The 17,167-nt window shown below is 38.8% G+C and overlaps 1 protein-coding gene and 1 pseudogene across 3 annotated transcripts in view; both read left to right on the forward strand.

The window, feature by feature from the left end:
- Window positions 1–15,200, forward strand: part of Acox1 (acyl-CoA oxidase 1) — a 24,799-nt gene extending 9,599 nt beyond the window's left edge. For 2 of the 3 annotated variants that reach the window (XM_047546086.1, XM_047546088.1), the window contains exons 3-14: window positions 3,850–4,010; window positions 5,820–5,927; window positions 7,614–7,733; window positions 7,883–7,998; window positions 8,378–8,547; window positions 9,743–9,905; window positions 10,332–10,522; window positions 10,758–10,937; window positions 11,068–11,173; window positions 11,291–11,434; window positions 11,541–11,747; window positions 12,662–15,200. In XM_047546086.1, the coding sequence (XP_047402042.1) occupies window positions 3,850–4,010; window positions 5,820–5,927; window positions 7,614–7,733; window positions 7,883–7,998; window positions 8,378–8,547; window positions 9,743–9,905; window positions 10,332–10,522; window positions 10,758–10,937; window positions 11,068–11,173; window positions 11,291–11,434; window positions 11,541–11,747; window positions 12,662–12,712 (1,717 nt within the window). In that variant the 3' untranslated portion in view covers window positions 12,713–15,200. The remainder of the gene's footprint in view (window positions 1–3,849; window positions 4,011–5,819; window positions 5,928–7,613; window positions 7,734–7,882; window positions 7,999–8,377; window positions 8,548–9,742; window positions 9,906–10,331; window positions 10,523–10,757; window positions 10,938–11,067; window positions 11,174–11,290; window positions 11,435–11,540; window positions 11,748–12,661) is intronic. The other variant, XM_047546087.1, reaches the window with a different exon arrangement.
- Window positions 15,201–15,552: 352 nt separating this feature from the next.
- LOC124981497 (uncharacterized) lies at window positions 15,553–15,650 on the forward strand (annotated as a pseudogene).
- The last annotated feature ends 1,517 nt before the right edge of the window (window positions 15,651–17,167 follow it).

Consider the following 17,167-nt stretch of genomic DNA (forward strand, 5'->3'; position numbering starts at 1 on the left):
TCAGAAATGCGTTACTGCTTTGAAGGGAAGGAACACTTTCTAGTTTGTATTGCATGCATAGTTTGAGACTTTTCCTAAAACAAAACAAAACAAAATTTACGATGTATTTAGCAACTTCTTAATGTATCTATCTCCATAGACCCATTAACATATGTGGTCGCTTTAATTTCTTTTTTGCTGCTTTTATAGATCCCTAAGAGTTAAGGTTTGATTTTTCTATTGCTGTTGAGTCTGGATATTGTTATATGTTTTCATTTATTGTTTACCTTTTCTGTGTATAGAATGTTTTTTCTCCTTTGAGTATAATTAAATAGAATCTGCATATTGATCTTATATTAATTTTGTGTCAATTGACTATTTTTCATTACTTGGCATTTTGTTAAACATTTTGGCCTTGTATATTCAACACTTTCTCCTCTGAGTAGGTATAAATTTTCTCCCTCTCATAACTTGGATAGTTATTTTCTATTTATTTTTACTGTTTTTGTTTGGTTGTAGTTAACTCTTTGACTTGTGTGTGATAAGGAGTGAGAATGAATCCTATACAGTTTTCTGTGTTATTTTTCTGGGGCGGGTACTGGGCATTGAACCCAGAGGTGCTTTACCACTGAGCACATTCCCAGTCCTTTTTCTTTTGAGACCAGTCTCACTAAATTGCTGAAGCTGGCCTTGAACTCGTGTAATCCTCCTGTCTCAGCCTCCTGAGCTACTAGGATTATAGATGTGTGCCACCATGCCCAGTATTTTATTTTATTTTAAGTGGTTGATGGACCTTTATTTTGCTTATTTATTTATATGCAGTGCTGAGAATCGAACCCAGTGTCTTACACATGCTAGGCAAGTACTCTACCACTGAGCCACAACCCCAGCCCAGTTTCTGTATTTCTAATGTTCATTAACTATTGACTCTTTCCCAATTTCGAGTTGTATAAAATTTTAATTTATTTCTGGAACCTTAAATGTATTACACCATTTCTTTCCTTTTTTCTTTAAACATCATAAATTTTGACTCGTTTTTTAGTATGTTTTTTATATCTGATAGGATAAGGCTACTATTGTTACATCAAAATACATATATTTAAGTAAAAAAAAAACACATATTTAGTGGGGTTTTTGTTGTTGTTATTGTTGTTTTGTTTTGTTTTTTGGTTCTGGGGTTGAACACAGGTGTATTTAATCACTAAGCCATATCCCCAGCCCTTTTTATTTTGAGACAGGGTCTCACTAAATTTCTTAGGGTCTTTCTTAGTTGCTGAGGCTGGCTTTGAACTTTTGATCTCCTGCCTCAGCCTCCCAAGCCCTTGGGATTAAAGGTGTGCGCCACTGCACTTGCAGGTACTATTTTTTTCTTAAATAAATCTTGTAATATCCTGAGTTAAGTTGCTTAACAAATTTTCAATATTTTGTTACTTTTATAAATTGTTTCTCTTTTCTGGAGTTAACCACCATGGATGATTCTAATGAATAAGAATTCAGCTGATTTTTTTTTTTCCTACCCCCTGCTTATAGCCTTAAAGCTTTTCTCAGTTGATTTATTATTTGCCGGTGTTTTGTCATTTTTGTTGATTTCAGAATTATAATCATACTGTCCATAGGGATGCTATTTTTATTTTTATTTTTCTTATGTATTAAGCTAACTATTTTTCCCCTAGTATTGTTTTCCATCCTGATAGCTTGTAGGAGAGACCTGGAAAGGCTGTTTGGTGTTATGGTATAAAATAAACGGACTCTAGCACTTCTCTCGGTATAATGTTGATGCTTTGGTTTTTTTGTTTTGTTTTGTTTTGTTTTGTTTTGTTTTCTCCTCTCTTAAAGTACTGGAGATTGAATTCAGGCCTCATGCATGAGCACTCTACCACTGAGCTACACCCCCAACCCTTTTTTAAAATTTTATTTTGAGACAGGGTCTCGCTAAGTTGCCCACACTGGCCTCAAACTTGCTCTCCTCCTCCTTCAGCCTCTTGAATAGCTGGGATTACAGCAGTGCACCACCAAGCCCAGCTGGTGCTTTTTAATTTTACAATAATTTTTTTTAAAAGTAATATATAATCATTATCATATCAAATCAACTTTTTACAACAAATACTTGGTTTAAGTCAAATAACCCGTCTCTTTCTTCTTGTAGCATTCCTAAGTTTTATCCACTTCTGAATCATACTTTCTTACTCATGAGAAACAATTTTTACCAAAAGCATTCTTCCATTTCTGATTGTAGTAGTTTTACCCCCTGCCCTGCTTCCTGTATTCCATGGTGGCCCTCAGTGTTCGGTATTACTCTGTAGCACACCACACGGATCCACCCCTTGAGTCTGATGGGGGCTCTCTAGTGGCCTTGCCTTCACCAGGAATCACTGATTTCTAGTAACACAAAATAGCCTCCCATGACAGTGCTGAAAGGGCTGCTCCCAGGTTTCAGTGCCAGTGCAAGGAACCAAATTGCTTAGTAAATTTTCAATATTTTGTTACTTTTGTAAATTATCTTTTTTCTGGGGTTTCATGAATGATCATAATAGATAAGAATTCAGTTGAATTTTTTTTTTTTTTTTTTTTCCCCCTACCCGGCTTATTGCCCTTTCCCTGTACTGGGGATTGAACCCAGCGGTGATTTAGTCCTGAGCTATATTTAGGCTGTTTTTATTTTTTGAGACAGGATCTGACAGGTTGCTGAGGCTTGCCTCAAACTTACCATCCTTCTGCCTCAGCCTCCCAAATCTCTGGGATTATTGGTGTGTGCCACACATTGTTTGATTTTGATGTGGTGGGTTAGCGAAAAGCACAGCCACTTGATTGCAAGAAGTCATTGATCAGCCTTTGCCTAAGCAACATGACCTCATTATTTTCCTGCTTATCTTAGATAGAACTGAGAAATTAAAAACTGAAACGTTGTGTAAGCTCATTTCTAAGATAATTAAGTAGAATAATAAGTGCATTATAGAGTTGATTCGTTGTGAGCTGAAGGTAAAACAGAAAGCTGGTGACATGAAGTACGCAGAGGCATATAGAACTGTTTCCTATTCTTAGAAATAAAGTCACGCAGAAGTCTGAGACGCCTACAAACTTTAAGTGGAACAGAATGACCACATAAAGTGGATTTAAGACTAAAACCAAGGTGTTTACAATCATTGGTGATGATTCCTATATAATAATAATGGACAGCTTGTTATGCATGGTTCTGCAATTTGTGATTATTAGAGTCTTCACTAGAAATTGCATGTCTTTTTGATTATTGAAATTATTGGGATGAAGAGCACTGTCAATTTTTGTATTAATTTGTTTCAGTAGAGCACGGCTGAATATTTGACATGATTAATCTGAGTGAAATGATCAGTTAGTGAGGAATATTGATCTGTGGTGAATGTTTTGTGAACAAAATACCCCAACCTAGAAGCATTATTGAAATTGCATCTAGGAAAAACTTGATTAGGAAGGACTCTCATTGTTACTCTGAGAGAACTGCAGTGTTCTCCTGTCTCTCCCATCAGAGTAATCTCATTCCACCTAAATTCTCCATTCCATACAATCTTTTCAAATTTTTTGCTAACTTTGATTTAATTGCCGGGCTGGGGTGCTGCCTTGTATATGTGGCTTTGTGCTGCATGGACTTGGGGATTGGCAGCTGTCCCTGCTGTCCTCCTTGCCAACTTAGGAATGGTGACAATCGCCTGCAAGTCATGAAGTAATACAGAAAGCAGCAGTGCTCCCATCCACATGAAGTGCAACTACTGATTGATACTTACTCAAAGTTTTTCTTTTTTTTTCTCCTTCCCTCACTCTTTCTGTTCAAATTGATGATTCTTTCACACCTGATGATGCTTCTGTCAAATGCCCATCCTTGGTATTTCTCCGAAGCTTTGTGCACCGAGGGCGACCTGAGCCTTTGGATCTTCACTTGGGCATGTTCCTACCCACCTTGCTTCACCAGGCCACTGCGGAGCAGCAGGAGCGCTTCTTCATGCCTGCCTGGAATTTGGAGATCACTGGCACTTACGCCCAGACAGAGATGGGTCATGGTACAGTGTATTCAGTCTACCTTCTGGGTGGGGCGGGCACCTGCCAGCTGGGCAGGTCTGGAGTGCCCATCCCGTGTTAGGAAGGGCGTATGAGCCAACGATGGCTGCTTAAATGAGCTCCTTCTGCAGAGGCCAGGTTTGGGAATAGATAATGGTTTGGTCATGGAAATTAAAGGTTATGTTATTGTGATTTTTATGATTAATTTTTTATGGTTCCTATGCAGAAGGTCAAGAATGACAAATCAGGCCTTGTTTACCAAATGATTTTTCAAGTTCATTCATGTTGTATAGAATTTACACATAGAATCTGAACCCATGTGTTTTCTTTGTTTTTGTTTGATTACTATTGATACCCTCATGTGCCTTGACAGATCTCAGAAGTACATGTTTAACTGTATGTATGCTCTTTGGTTTGCTTGAGGGAAATGAGTAGCTTGCTATAATGAAAATTTGCAACATTTTATGCCTTAAAATTATTTGTATTTTGAGTCAGTAAATCCAGAAAAGTTCTGAAGGTGATTTAGCCAGAAAAGTTAAGATAAGCCATATTTTCAGGCCATTGGCTTCAGACTTTGTATATAGCACCTTTCTTTTTTCTTCACCCCCATCAGCCTTGTTTCATTACCTAAATGGGGCTGAAGGTAGTAGCTGTTCCTCTTATTTGTCCTGAATCCGTGTCTCTGTTTGCCATTCCTTTAGTTCTTCCTACTTTTTTCCTGCTCTGAGATTTCAGGAAACCTAATTTATTGCCTCTTATAATTACTTCTTACTACTCAGTGCTAAGTAGTATTTTATAGGATTTTCACAAGAGGTACAGCAGAATAATTCAGTTCATTGTGCATTTGAAAACATTTTATCTTTGTTCTGTTCAGTATATTTTTTTGTTTATTTCTGTAAAAGCCTCTTTGGTGAAAAGACTCTTAAGTGCCTGGGTTCTCGACTCCCCTGCAGGGAAAGACTGAATTACATATAAACTAGCCATTTCTGTTATTTGTCTTGGAAATTTCTAAATATTTCATAGTTTAAGCGTTCGGTGAGATCTAGCATTATCCAAGTAGTTTGGTAAAAGGTCCTCAGCATTTGCTTCCGTAGAGTTTTATTAGAGTGCCATCAGGGACATTTTTCTATGGTTATTTTTGAAGAACTTTAGCATATTTGTACTAGGCTTTAAAACAGAAGTCCCCTTCTTTCTTCAGTAAAACATGAAACTGGGAACACTCGTGACCCAAGCGAGGACTTCAAGTCACTTTTGAAGGTCTTTTTCCTCAGTGAATATACCTTTTTAAGTTCTTATTTTCCATCCTAGCAGTCATTCTGAAATAAATTATCAATTTACAAAAAAAAACTAGCTGAAGTCTGTTCCTATCACTCATTATCTTTAATTTTCAGTAGTACAAAGTTCCCGGATGTGGAAGTGGTATGGTAAACGCAGAACACCTAGTTGAAATTGGCACAGTTGAAACTCAGAGATGGGTTTAAAAGGATAGTAAACTTGCCAGGTAGGTTCATACATTGCAATCTTAGGAAAATATGGTTCCAAGCTACCTTTGCATTTTCTTTTGATCAGTCTAAAGAAGTGTTACAAATTCACTAAATCAAATGTAGAAAAGGAACATGCATGCTACCTTTTCAGCCTATGGAAAATTAAGTACCTTGTTTACCAACTATTTGTACTCATCTACAAATGTGGGGTTGTTAGGTTTTGCTTTTCTTCGAGATACTAGAACTGTGAACTGGGCAGGAAATTTTACCCTGCACCAGTATTGTTACACGTATTTTATCTGAGGGAAATGTAATTTATTTCCACAGGAACTCATCTTCGAGGCTTGGAAACCACTGCCACATATGACCCCCAAACCCAAGAGTTCATTCTCAACAGTCCTACGGTGACCTCCATTAAGTGGTGGCCTGGTGGGCGTAAGTGAATATTTTAGCATTCGTTGGATATTTTGAAGATTTATAATGAGATTGTATGTGCAGTGTAGACCTTATATGAGAATATTCTTTTGAAATACAGAAAAATAGTCTTAAACTATTCTTAACTTCCTCTGTGGTACATATTATATATATTTATACATCTTAGCACAGAAACAATTACTGTCTTAGGCTGTTTTTCTTAGTTTTTCATCATATGTTCCCATTTATTACCATACTTTCCATAGTCATCCTTTACAGTAACAATATTATCTGTTAGTTTCATCTTACTGAACAGTTGAGTAGTTTTTAAATTTTTATTGTACATAGCTTTTTTTTTTGTATTGGGAATTAAACCCAGGAATGCTTTACCACAGAGCCACATCTCCAGCTGTTTTTCTTTATTTTTTTAATTTGTTCTAATTAGTCATGCATGACAGTAGAATGCACTTTGATACATCACATATAATGGAGCAACCCTTTTTATTTCTTTAAATTTTGAGGGCTGGGGTTGTGGGCTCAGTGGTAGAGTGTTTGCCTGGCACAGGTGAGACCCTGGGTTGATCCTTAGCATGGCATATAAATGAATGAATAAATAAAATAAAGGTCTACTGCCAACTTAAAAAAAAATTTAAAAAATATATAAATAAATTTTGAGACAGGGTCTTGCTAAGTTGCTGAGGTTGACTTTAAACTTGGGATCCTCCTGCTTTAGCCCCTCAAACCACTAGTTTTAGTATTTTCCATTCTGAATTTTCGTGGGATGTATAGTTCAAATGGCATCAGTGGTTGAAGGATTTTATCATTACATTGTTTTTACTATGTGACATTACATTTTGATGTGAAGAAAACTAGACTGCAGAAGGATGAATATTTCTGGATGTGCTAGCCAGAGACCACCCTACCCCACAGGATGTCATGCTGTGGTGGGAGTGTTTTTTTAATCTCTGCTTCTCAGTGTGGTAGCCACTGGCCACATATACCTGTTGGGTAGTTGAAATATGGGTAATTGGGGAACTGAAACTTATTTAATAAAAATGAATTATTATTATTATTATTTTTTTACATTTTTAGTTAAAAATTAACACAATACCGTCGTTTTACTTATGTTATGCTAAGGATCGAATCCAGTGCATGTTCTACCACTGAGCTACAAACCTAGACCATAATTATAATTAGTTTAAATGTGAATACCACATATTGCTGCTGGCTACAATTTTGGAAAATGCTGCTTTAAGGGAGAAAATAAGTAATTTAAATTAACTTTCTGATGGTTATCCTAAATTTTTCTTTATGTAAATGCATGAGAAATAAGTAGAATAGACATTAAAATTTTTTTAAATGAATGATTGCTTTGCCAAAATAAATTTTAATAACTGAACTTAAGTGACTTCCTTCTGAAAACTAGGTGGAAGACTGTCTTAGGAAAGGCTTTCTGCAGGCTGGGGTTTTGGCTCAGTGGTAGAGCACTTGCCTAGCATGTGTGAGGAACTGGATTCGATTGTCAGCACCACATATAAATAAGTAAATAAAATAAAAGTCCATCAACAACTAATAAAAATATTTTTTGAAAAAAGGAGAAAAGGCTTTCTGGACATACTTGGCTCTGGCTTATGTTGTTTCCACCTTTTAAAAATGTAAGAGCATCTGCCTGCTCACCGTCTTCTCCTGTTTTCTTTGATAATGCAGTCGGGAAGACTTCAAATCATGCTATAGTTCTTGCCCAACTTTTCACTCAGGGGAAGTGCTATGGATTACATGCCTTCATTGTACCTATTCGTGAAATTGGGACCCACAAGCCCTTGCCAGGTAAGGATTGTTCATTGGATATCAAGGTAAAAATTAAACTGAGCACTTTCTTCTGCAAAAAGTGTAAGGCACAACTAAGCAGGAGGCAGGAAGTTGCACCAGGAATTTGAGAGCGTAAGACTCTCATGTCTTTCTGTCATCTGCTGTAGGTATTACTGTTGGAGACATTGGCCCCAAATTTGGTTATGAAGAGATGGACAATGGCTACCTGAAGATGGACAACTATCGCATTCCCAGAGAAAATATGCTGATGAAGTATGCCCAGGTATATTTAGATAGAAAACAGGGTCCAGGGTGCCCAGTGTGGGGTCACAGTGACTATTGATAACCATTGGTAACCATGGGGCTAGAAGAACATGCTTTTATAAGGCAAAGATGTTTTTACTTCTGATGCTTCTTTTGTGGTAGTGAAATCAGAAGAAGTTGACAGGGGTAACAGTCCTGGAGGACTGGTTAAAACCCAGATTACCAGGCCTTGCCCCCAGAATTTCTTGATTCTTGAGTCAGCGTAGGAACTGAGGTTACTGTTTCAGCCAAGTTTCCTCTCATTGCTGATGCTGCTATTCCAGGAACCTCACTTGGAGAACCACTAAACTACCACTGAACTCATAGAAGGAAACATCAGTCCTTTATTGTTCTTCCAGGTGAAACCGGATGGCACATATGTGAAACCCCTGAGTGACAAGCTGACCTATGGGACCATGGTGTTCGTGAGGTCCTTCCTTGTGGGAGAAGCAGCTCGGTCTCTGTCCAAGGCCTGCACCATTGCCATCCGCTACAGCGCCGTGAGGCACCAGTCTGAAATCAAGCCAGGGTGAGGATGGCATCTGAGATGGTGCAGTACTCGTGGCCTGGCTTTGATTCTTTTGAGATATCAGAATGACAGAATATAAGTAGAGAAGAGGCATTAGCTGTGAAAACTTAGCTAGGGTGGCCAGGCACAGTGACCCATAGCTATAATCTCAGCTGCTCAGGAGGCTGAGGCAGGAGGATTGCAATTTAAGGCCAGCCTGGGCAACTGATTAAGACCTTGCATGTGACCTTGGACCTGATCCCCAGGTGAAAAAAAAAAAAAAAAATAGGGTGGCAGTGTACTAGGCCTTTTACTTAGTATCTAGACTTCCTTGTTCTAAGAGGAAAGATGAGAATAACCACCTTACTACTGCCTCACACCAGTGCTGGATCTCTAACCCAGGGCATCAAGTGTTTTAAGCCGGACTTTACCACTGAGCTATATCTGCAGTCCTGCCTTATTATTTTTAGCCTTCCAAGTAAATAGGAATAATGTTACTTGAAGTTCATGAAGGAAATGTTCAAAACACTGAATTCCATTTGAAAATTAAAATTACTGATAACAGTTACGAGTTGTGTATAATGGAAATAGCATTAAACTTGCTTCCCTTAGTAAAGAAACTGGGGCTGGAGAGTGTAGCTCAGTGGTAGAGCACTTGCCTAGCATATATGAAACCTAGGTTTGAGCCCCAGAGCTGCAGAAATTAAAGAGTCCAGTAAGAGCAGACCTTTGTTAATTCTTAACACAGAATATTTCTCTCTTATGTATTTGGTCTTCTTTAAGATTGTGGTCAAAATATAGCTGAATCACCACATGGAATTCTGGGCCTCGTTGGCATCGCCTTCCTTTTGTGAGGTTATCTAGCTTTGGTTTTGTGTGTTGCTCATGAGGTGTGACTTCCTTAGTCGTACTGGAAAGACTAGGATGGATGGAACTTTTGCATCTACAAGATTTTGTCCATCTATGGTGGTAAAGTGGCTAAGGGGCATGGTCTTAAAGAGCCAAAGAAACTAGATTTATGTTGAGGGTTGCCACAAGTTAGCTGTGTGACCTCTGAGTCATCCTGTTTCCCTATGTGTAAATGAGGATAATAACAGCTATTTTACAGGGTCTTTATGTGAATAAATAAGTGTATCAGAGTACTTAGACCAGAACCTGGCACATGGCAATTTCTGTGTAAGCATTTTTTTATTTTTTATTTTTCTATATAATTTAGTGAACCAGAACCACAGATTTTGGATTTTCAGACCCAGCAGTATAAACTCTTTCCACTCCTGGCCACTGCCTATGCCTTCCAGTTTGTAGGTGCATACATGAAGGAAACCTACCATCGGATTAATGAGGGCATCGGCCAGGGGGACCTGAGTGAGCTGCCTGAGGTACATGTTGAGTCTCATTTACTTGTGGGTGCCCTTCTGTTTCACATTTGCCTATTGGGAAATGTCCCGAAAAAAACTATATGTTGGGATTTCCTAAAAAGAATGACATATTCTTGGAACTTTAACTGATTAAAAATGGGTCAGATACAAAGACATGATTTTAATTTGGTGGGTTTTGTTTTTAAGTATCATAAGTATTGAACCAGATTGGTCAATTGTCAATCAAGGGAACATGAAAAGAGGTGACTTAGCTAAATCAAACATTCAGAAGTGAGTATGAAGAGTGTTAATTCAGGCCAGTGAGCTGATTGCAGCTTCAGTTGATTTGGACAGCGACTAGCGTATTAGAGAAGGGTGTCTGTTTTCTTGTTGGGACACAATCACTTAGCACCACAGATGTTCTGACGGACTGTGCTTGTCCCTCAGCTTCATGCCCTCACTGCTGGGCTTAAAGCTTTCACCACCTGGACGGCAAATGCTGCTATCGAAGAGTGTCGAATGGCTTGTGGTGGTCATGGCTATTCTCATAGCAGTGGTATTCCAAATATTTATGTCACTTTCACCCCAGCCTGCACCTTCGAGGGAGAAAACACTGTCATGATGCTCCAGACGGCCAGGTGAGAACTGAATTCACCACGTTTCATATTGGTTTGAGTCCTTCCCACCGGCTCCTGTTGCCATGCTTTCTCACGCATGTACATGTATATTTGTTTGTAAAAGGTGTAGTTTGGCATATGTCCTGACTCACTGTTTTTATCTGTGGTCAGTCTAGCAGGTGTGAAGCACCTGTCACATGGTGTAGTCTGTTTCAGGAGTGGGGTTACTAAAAGCACACGTGCTGGTGATTTTTAGGTTCTTGATGAAAAGCTATGACCATGTGCACTCGGGAGAGCTGGTGTGTGGCATGGTGTCCTACTTGAATGACCTGCCCAGTCAGCGCATCCAACCACAGCAGGTGGCAGTCTGGCCAACTGTGGTGGATATCAACAGTCCAGACAGCCTGACAGAAGCGTACAAGCTTCGTGCAGCCAGGTGAGCTCACCCTTGGGAGTTGAAAGACCCCGCTGTGGGGGCCTCTGGGAATGGGCTGCATAGACAAGAGAAGGCACAGGTACTGTTGATCATTTCCTCAGCTCTCCACTTTTCCTTCATTTCTTAACAGACTAGTCGACATTGCTGCGAAAAATCTTCAGAATGAAATGAGTCACAGGAAAAGCAAGGAGGTAGCATGGAACCTAACTTCTGTTGACCTTGTTCGTGCAAGTGAGGTCAGTAGTGGTTCTCTCCCCTCCCTCTGCCCTCTCCACTTTTCTTTATTGCCTTGGTCACTGTATGTTGGGGCTTCCCCAAGGTCCCCACACACCATTTGTGTTCTTTTTATTTAGGCACATTGCCACTATGTGGTAGTTAAGCTGTTTTCTGAAAAACTCCACAAAATTCAAGATAAATCCATCCAAGCTGTCTTAAGGAATTTATGTCTTTTATATTGTCTGTATGGAATCAGTCAGAAGGCAGGGGATTTTCTTCAGGTAAGAATTCTCTAAGTAGAAAAATAATTGTTATCTAGTACAGTTTTTTGTGTATAAACCTCAGTCCACATGTAAATTTTTATTCATTTATTTTGGTTTACTTTAGGGGAACATCATGACAGGGACTCAGATTACCCAAGTGAACCAACGTATAATGGAGTTGCTCACTATAATTCGCCCCAATGCTGTTGCTTTGGTTGATGCTTTTGATTTTAAGGATATGACGCTGGGCTCTGTTCTTGGCCGCTATGATGGGAATGTTTATGAAAACTTGTTTGAGTGGGCAAAGAAATCCCCACTGAATCAAACAGAGGTAAGAAACTATTTTTGTGGTGCTAGAGATGGAACCCTGGGTCTGCACATGCTAGCAAGGCAAGTGCTGTGTCATTGAGACATGCTCCCAGCCCACTGAAGTTCTTTTCAGTATGAGGTAGAAAAGGCCTCTGGAATGCCCAGAGGCACTGTGGCCACTTTATTGGGCAACAGGAATTGGTTCATTCCCACAGTTATCAGGGTTTTAATTTCCTTGCATATTTAATAACTAATGGAACATTTTATTTTGGGACAGGATCTTGCTAAGTTGCCAAGAACTTGGAATCTTCCTGTGTTGGCCTTCTGAGTTTCTGGGATTACAGGTTTTTGGTTTTTTTGGGTTTTGAGACTGAGTCTCACTGTGTTGGACAGTCTGGTCTGAAATTCAGGAGTTTAAGTAATCCTCTGGCCTCAGTCTTCAAAGTAAATAGGCCCATAGGCATGTGACATCACACCCAGCTCCTCAGATAGTTTGTCCATTAACATTTCAATACATAGCTCTAAAACAACCACAGTACCAGGCCCATACCTAAGCCAATAAGCAATGATTCAAGCCATGAAATACCAGTGTCAATATTTGCTCAGTTTGACTTTTTTTTTTTTTTTTTTTTTCTTTCTCTCTCTCTACTTTGAATCTGAATCCAAATGATACCAGATAACCTCTCAGTTAAAAGTAGGTTTATTGGGCTGAGGTTGTAACTCAGTGGTAGAGCATTTGCCTAGCATGAGTGAGGCACCGGGTTTGATCCTCAGCACCACATGAAAATAAATAAATAAATAAATAAATAAAGTAAAGATATTGTGTCCATCTACAACTAAAGATATTTAAAAAAAAAAAAAAAAAAAAGTAGTTTATTTTACATGGCAATCTGGCAAGCTCTTTAACAGTGTGTCTTCCCTCTCCTTTCCCTGCAGGTCCATGAGTCTTACCACAAGCACCTGAAGCCGCTGCAGTCCAAGCTCTGAAGTGTGAGAAGGACAAGTTATAATGGCTCCAGAAAGCAGCCGTGTGCATCTCCTTCCTTGCAGTGCGCACATCTGCGTGGAATCTCTATCAAATTCATATAGCTGTAGAGCAAATGATAAATTGGCCCCTTTTCTCTTTCTATAAATGGAGGAAAAAATGAACAGATTTCAGAGATTAAATGAAAAAAAAGATGCGTTCTAAGTGCAATTAACACTGAAAGAGACTTCTCAAGCATTCAGAAAAAGACTAAAGAAATGCAGTGTGACTTCTATTTGTAATGCTGCTGATCCCATTAGGTCACGACTTTTGATAATTAGCAGAATTTATCTACTAAGTACTTAATTATTTTCAAATTTTAATTGCTAATCACTGAACTCACAGGCTATATAAGTGTATTTTGCTACTTTAAGCAAAAGTACTTTTTTAAGTGGGGCAGAACCCTTCCAGGCTTTTCTGCTAAATGACCTATCCTACTAGGATCTTGGCTAAAAAAGTAGGACTGAAAGGCTGGGGAGCTAGCTCAATTGGTAGAGCACTTGCCTGGCAAGCACAGGCCCTGGGTTCAATCCCCAGCACCGCAAAAAAAAAAAAAAAAAAGTAGGACTGAAGAAGCGGGTTGGGGGAAGAAACTAATATAAAACTTAATGTGAGGGAGTGTGTGCTTGGCACATTTCCTGTGCGCTTCCCTCCTTTGGGATGTGTTGCTCCTTTCTGGTGCACATTAGCATTTCCAAGAGGCCTCCTTCCGAGAGGCCCATGGTGGGCCCTTTGTCTTACTAGTTGGGAATTCATCACCACTCTAGGGATTTCTAATTGTCATTCAGAGGACTATGACTCATTTTGTCCCCAGCTTCTTAGGAAGGAATAGATAGCAAAGTTTATCTCTACTTTTGGCCACTGCTGGGGCCTCAGTCAGGGTGTTGCGTCTTTTTCCTCCCTCCCTCTTGTCCTCTGAAAGAAAGGAGAAGAAGGGAGGAAAAAGCATTCCTTGGTAGAGCACATGTAGGAGAACCCTCAGCTGTGGCACTGCTGTAGTTTTGGTGACCTTATTAACCATATTTCCTGGGACAATCCAGATTTTGTGTTCTGTCGTCTTGGCATAAGCCATTAAAATACTTGGAGGTTACTGTGTTTGGCATTAGAAAAATAAATGAAAATGTCACTTAGGTTACCTGTTAGATCCAGAAATAACAGAAAAACCCTTTGAGAGAAACCATGTATTCTGATTTTTGTTTAGAAAATATAATCATTGAAACAATGACTAAAGGATAAATGAAATTTCCATAAAGTATTTCTTCTTGTCTGACTTTATTGTATGCCTCAAGAGCTTTCTCCGAGTCCTAAATTGTTCTTCCAGTTGAAATCTAATTTGCACAATCATTCTATATTTAAAGGTTAAACATATACCTGTTAATGAAATTTTTTTCTTAATATAAAAAATGTCACTTGATATATATTTTTTTCCTTTTTTAATACTGGGTATTGAACCCAGAGGCTCTCTACACTGAACTAAATCCCCAACCTTTTTCATTTTTTATTTTATTTTTAGACAGGGTCTTGCTAAATTGCAAAGATTGGCTTCAAACATGAATCTCTTGCCTCAGCCTACCAAGTAACTGGGATTATAGGCATGGGCACTGTGCCAGCCAATTCTTTTTGTTTTTTAGTTTGTCGGCTATTTATATCAGTGACCCCTGCCTTGTGAAAAAGTTCTAAAACAGTTCCTGAGAATATGGTAAAATTCAGTGGAAACAGTTTCTGTCTGTGAACCTGACATAAAATCTATCCCAGGGGAGCTGGTAATGTGAGACTTTCAGGTTACAGCAGAAATACTGTCTGTTGACCCAAACCTTAATCTTCTTTCTGAGAACTAACTGATAATTGTGTTACGATTGAAGAGTTGCCCTGTCACTCACTGAGTATATTGACAGTTCAGATTCTAGAAAATTAAGAAATGAATTATACAACTTAATATTGACCAGTTAAATGTAGAATTATCAGGCATTGTACATGCCTGTAATCCCAGCTACTGGGGAGGCTGAGGCAGGAGAATTGCAAGTTTATTCGCCTGAGAATCCTAGTGAGATCCTGTCTCATAATTTAATAAATAATAATGAAAAGGGGTGGGGATATAGCTCAGTGGAGGACACTTGCTTAGCATGTGGAAGGCCCTAGATTCAGTTCCTAGCACCAGACACAAAAAAAAAAGAATTTCAGAATTAATGTTTAAATGCTGTATTCACAAATGAACATTTGTGGGCAGTATCTGCTGTCTGAACTGACCCACGTAATGCAGCTATAGAGCTGGGATCTGTCTTAGCAGGTTTGCGGAGATTGTGGGCCCACAGAGTCACTTTCATTCAGCACCTCGAGTTTTATTTTGAAAGTAAATCTGACATTTGATACTAGTATTTTTACTAATATCGGAATGTTTTGTCTTGAACTTTGTGCAATGTAATCAAAGAATAAAAATATAGTAAAACCTCATTGATTTTGTACTATTGAGAGATAAAGCATGCCACATAAATGTTTAATTTATGAAGAAATTTTAAATATAGGTTTGTAAGGTCTTAATAATGCTGAGAATGAACAGAAAAGGAGACATGCCTGAACAATTAGCAGATGTAAAAGAATAGAATTAATGAGATTTTCCTACTAGATAATACTAAACCTTTTTTTAAGAAGTACTCTGGACAGTACACAAGAATGAAAATTTGAAACTAACTAGACAATTGTTATTTCAAGTGGATGAAAATTTAACTTCCTCACTTTTTGCCCCACAAGATGTTTACCAAGGTATTCTAATGTTTGGACATGAGTGACTTCAAAGCACAGTTGAGTGTTTGCTTTGGCGGCACATACACTGAAATTGGAACGATAGATTAGTATGGCCCCTGTGTAAGGATGACACACATTTGTGAAGCATTCCGTATTTAAAAAAAAAAAAAAAAAAAAGTTGGTCCCACAGCCTTTGTGGCCTTTAATCCTCTTTTTTTTTTTGGATGGGGAGGTGCTGGGGATCAAACCCAGGGCCTTGTGCTTGCAAGGCAAGCACTCTACCTACAGCTATCTCCCCAGCCCCTGTGGCCTTTAATCTTAACATTTACTTAATTATAATAGTAACTGTTCACATGCTTTTTTGTGATTTCAGATTCCACATATGTGCAGGCATTTTAGAGTTCCTAAAGCTAACATGTCAGATCTTAATTCTTCATTATAATGCTTTGGAGATATACAACTCTCCATCATCCTATAGTTTTCTGGGATCAGTAATTCTTTAGACAATTGTTGCTCAGTTTCTGCTCCTCTTTTTTCTGAGTTCTTCCCATCCATCTTACTAGGAAGGAAGTGAACTAGTTGCATGTGGTCTATAATACCACTAAACTTTTTATATACGTGAAGGGTACACCTGGAATTACAGTCTTCAGGCAGTAACTATGCTTGGAAATTGATATATTCTGAGACCAAGACTTGTTCTTTTTAGAAAGTTTTAATGGTTTTCATGAAATGATGCAGGGAAGTCATCTCAGCTAACTTTCAGTACTGCATTCTTGTATGGTTAAAAAAATCACACTGTACTTAAATGATTTCATGTTAAAATAGTGATGGTAGGGTTCTGCTTGTAACTCCACACAATTTTCAATACCTAGTCGTGATCCAGGATAGCATGAATATAATGACTCTTGTTTTTAGAGTTACAAACCACTTGATGGTTGCAGATCCCAAGATTCAAGATGTTCCCCTCCCCTCCCCTCTCCTCCCCTCCCCCAGGACCCAGTACTAGGGACTGAACCCAGAACCTCACACATGCTAGGCAAGTGTTCCACCCCTGAGCTACTGCCTCATCCCTTGTTTTGCCTTAGTGGGCCAAAGCTAGGGTTGTGGCTCAGTGGTAGAGCACTTGCCTAGCATGTGTGAGGTAGGTAGTGGGTTTGATCCTCGGCACCACATATAAATAAATAAAATAAAAGTCCATTGACAACTAAAAAAATTTCTTTTGCGGTGCTGGGGATCACACCCAGGGACCTGTGCTTGCAAGGCAAGCACTTTACCAACTGAGCTATCTCCCCAGCCCTAAAAAAATATATTTTTTTGAATTTTAAGTGGACCATTGATTGTCTTGAGACTACAAGGACAGTTAGGAGTGATTTTAAGAATTCTCAATCAAAATTGTTTTGGTACAATACTGTTGACTGATAACATCATTTCTATATAGCACATGTGTGATCTTTAACATAATAGTCCGACTGCTGAGTACGTTGGTAACCATATAATTTCCAATAGCTATGGATTCAACTAAATACCTTGTATCCTTTGGGGTTTAAGTTTGGTTCCTACCTAACACGCATTTAGCAGGTATTCTTACTAAACCCTGGCCTGACCATCCTGTGCGGGTGGGGGTGGGAATTATGGGACAGCAATGACCCACCGGTCCTGCTTGATCTGGGGCTAAG

The sequence above is a fragment of the Sciurus carolinensis genome, chromosome 3 (assembly GCF_902686445.1).
Source record: "Sciurus carolinensis chromosome 3, mSciCar1.2, whole genome shotgun sequence".
NCBI lineage: Eukaryota > Metazoa > Chordata > Mammalia > Rodentia > Sciuridae > Sciurus > Sciurus carolinensis.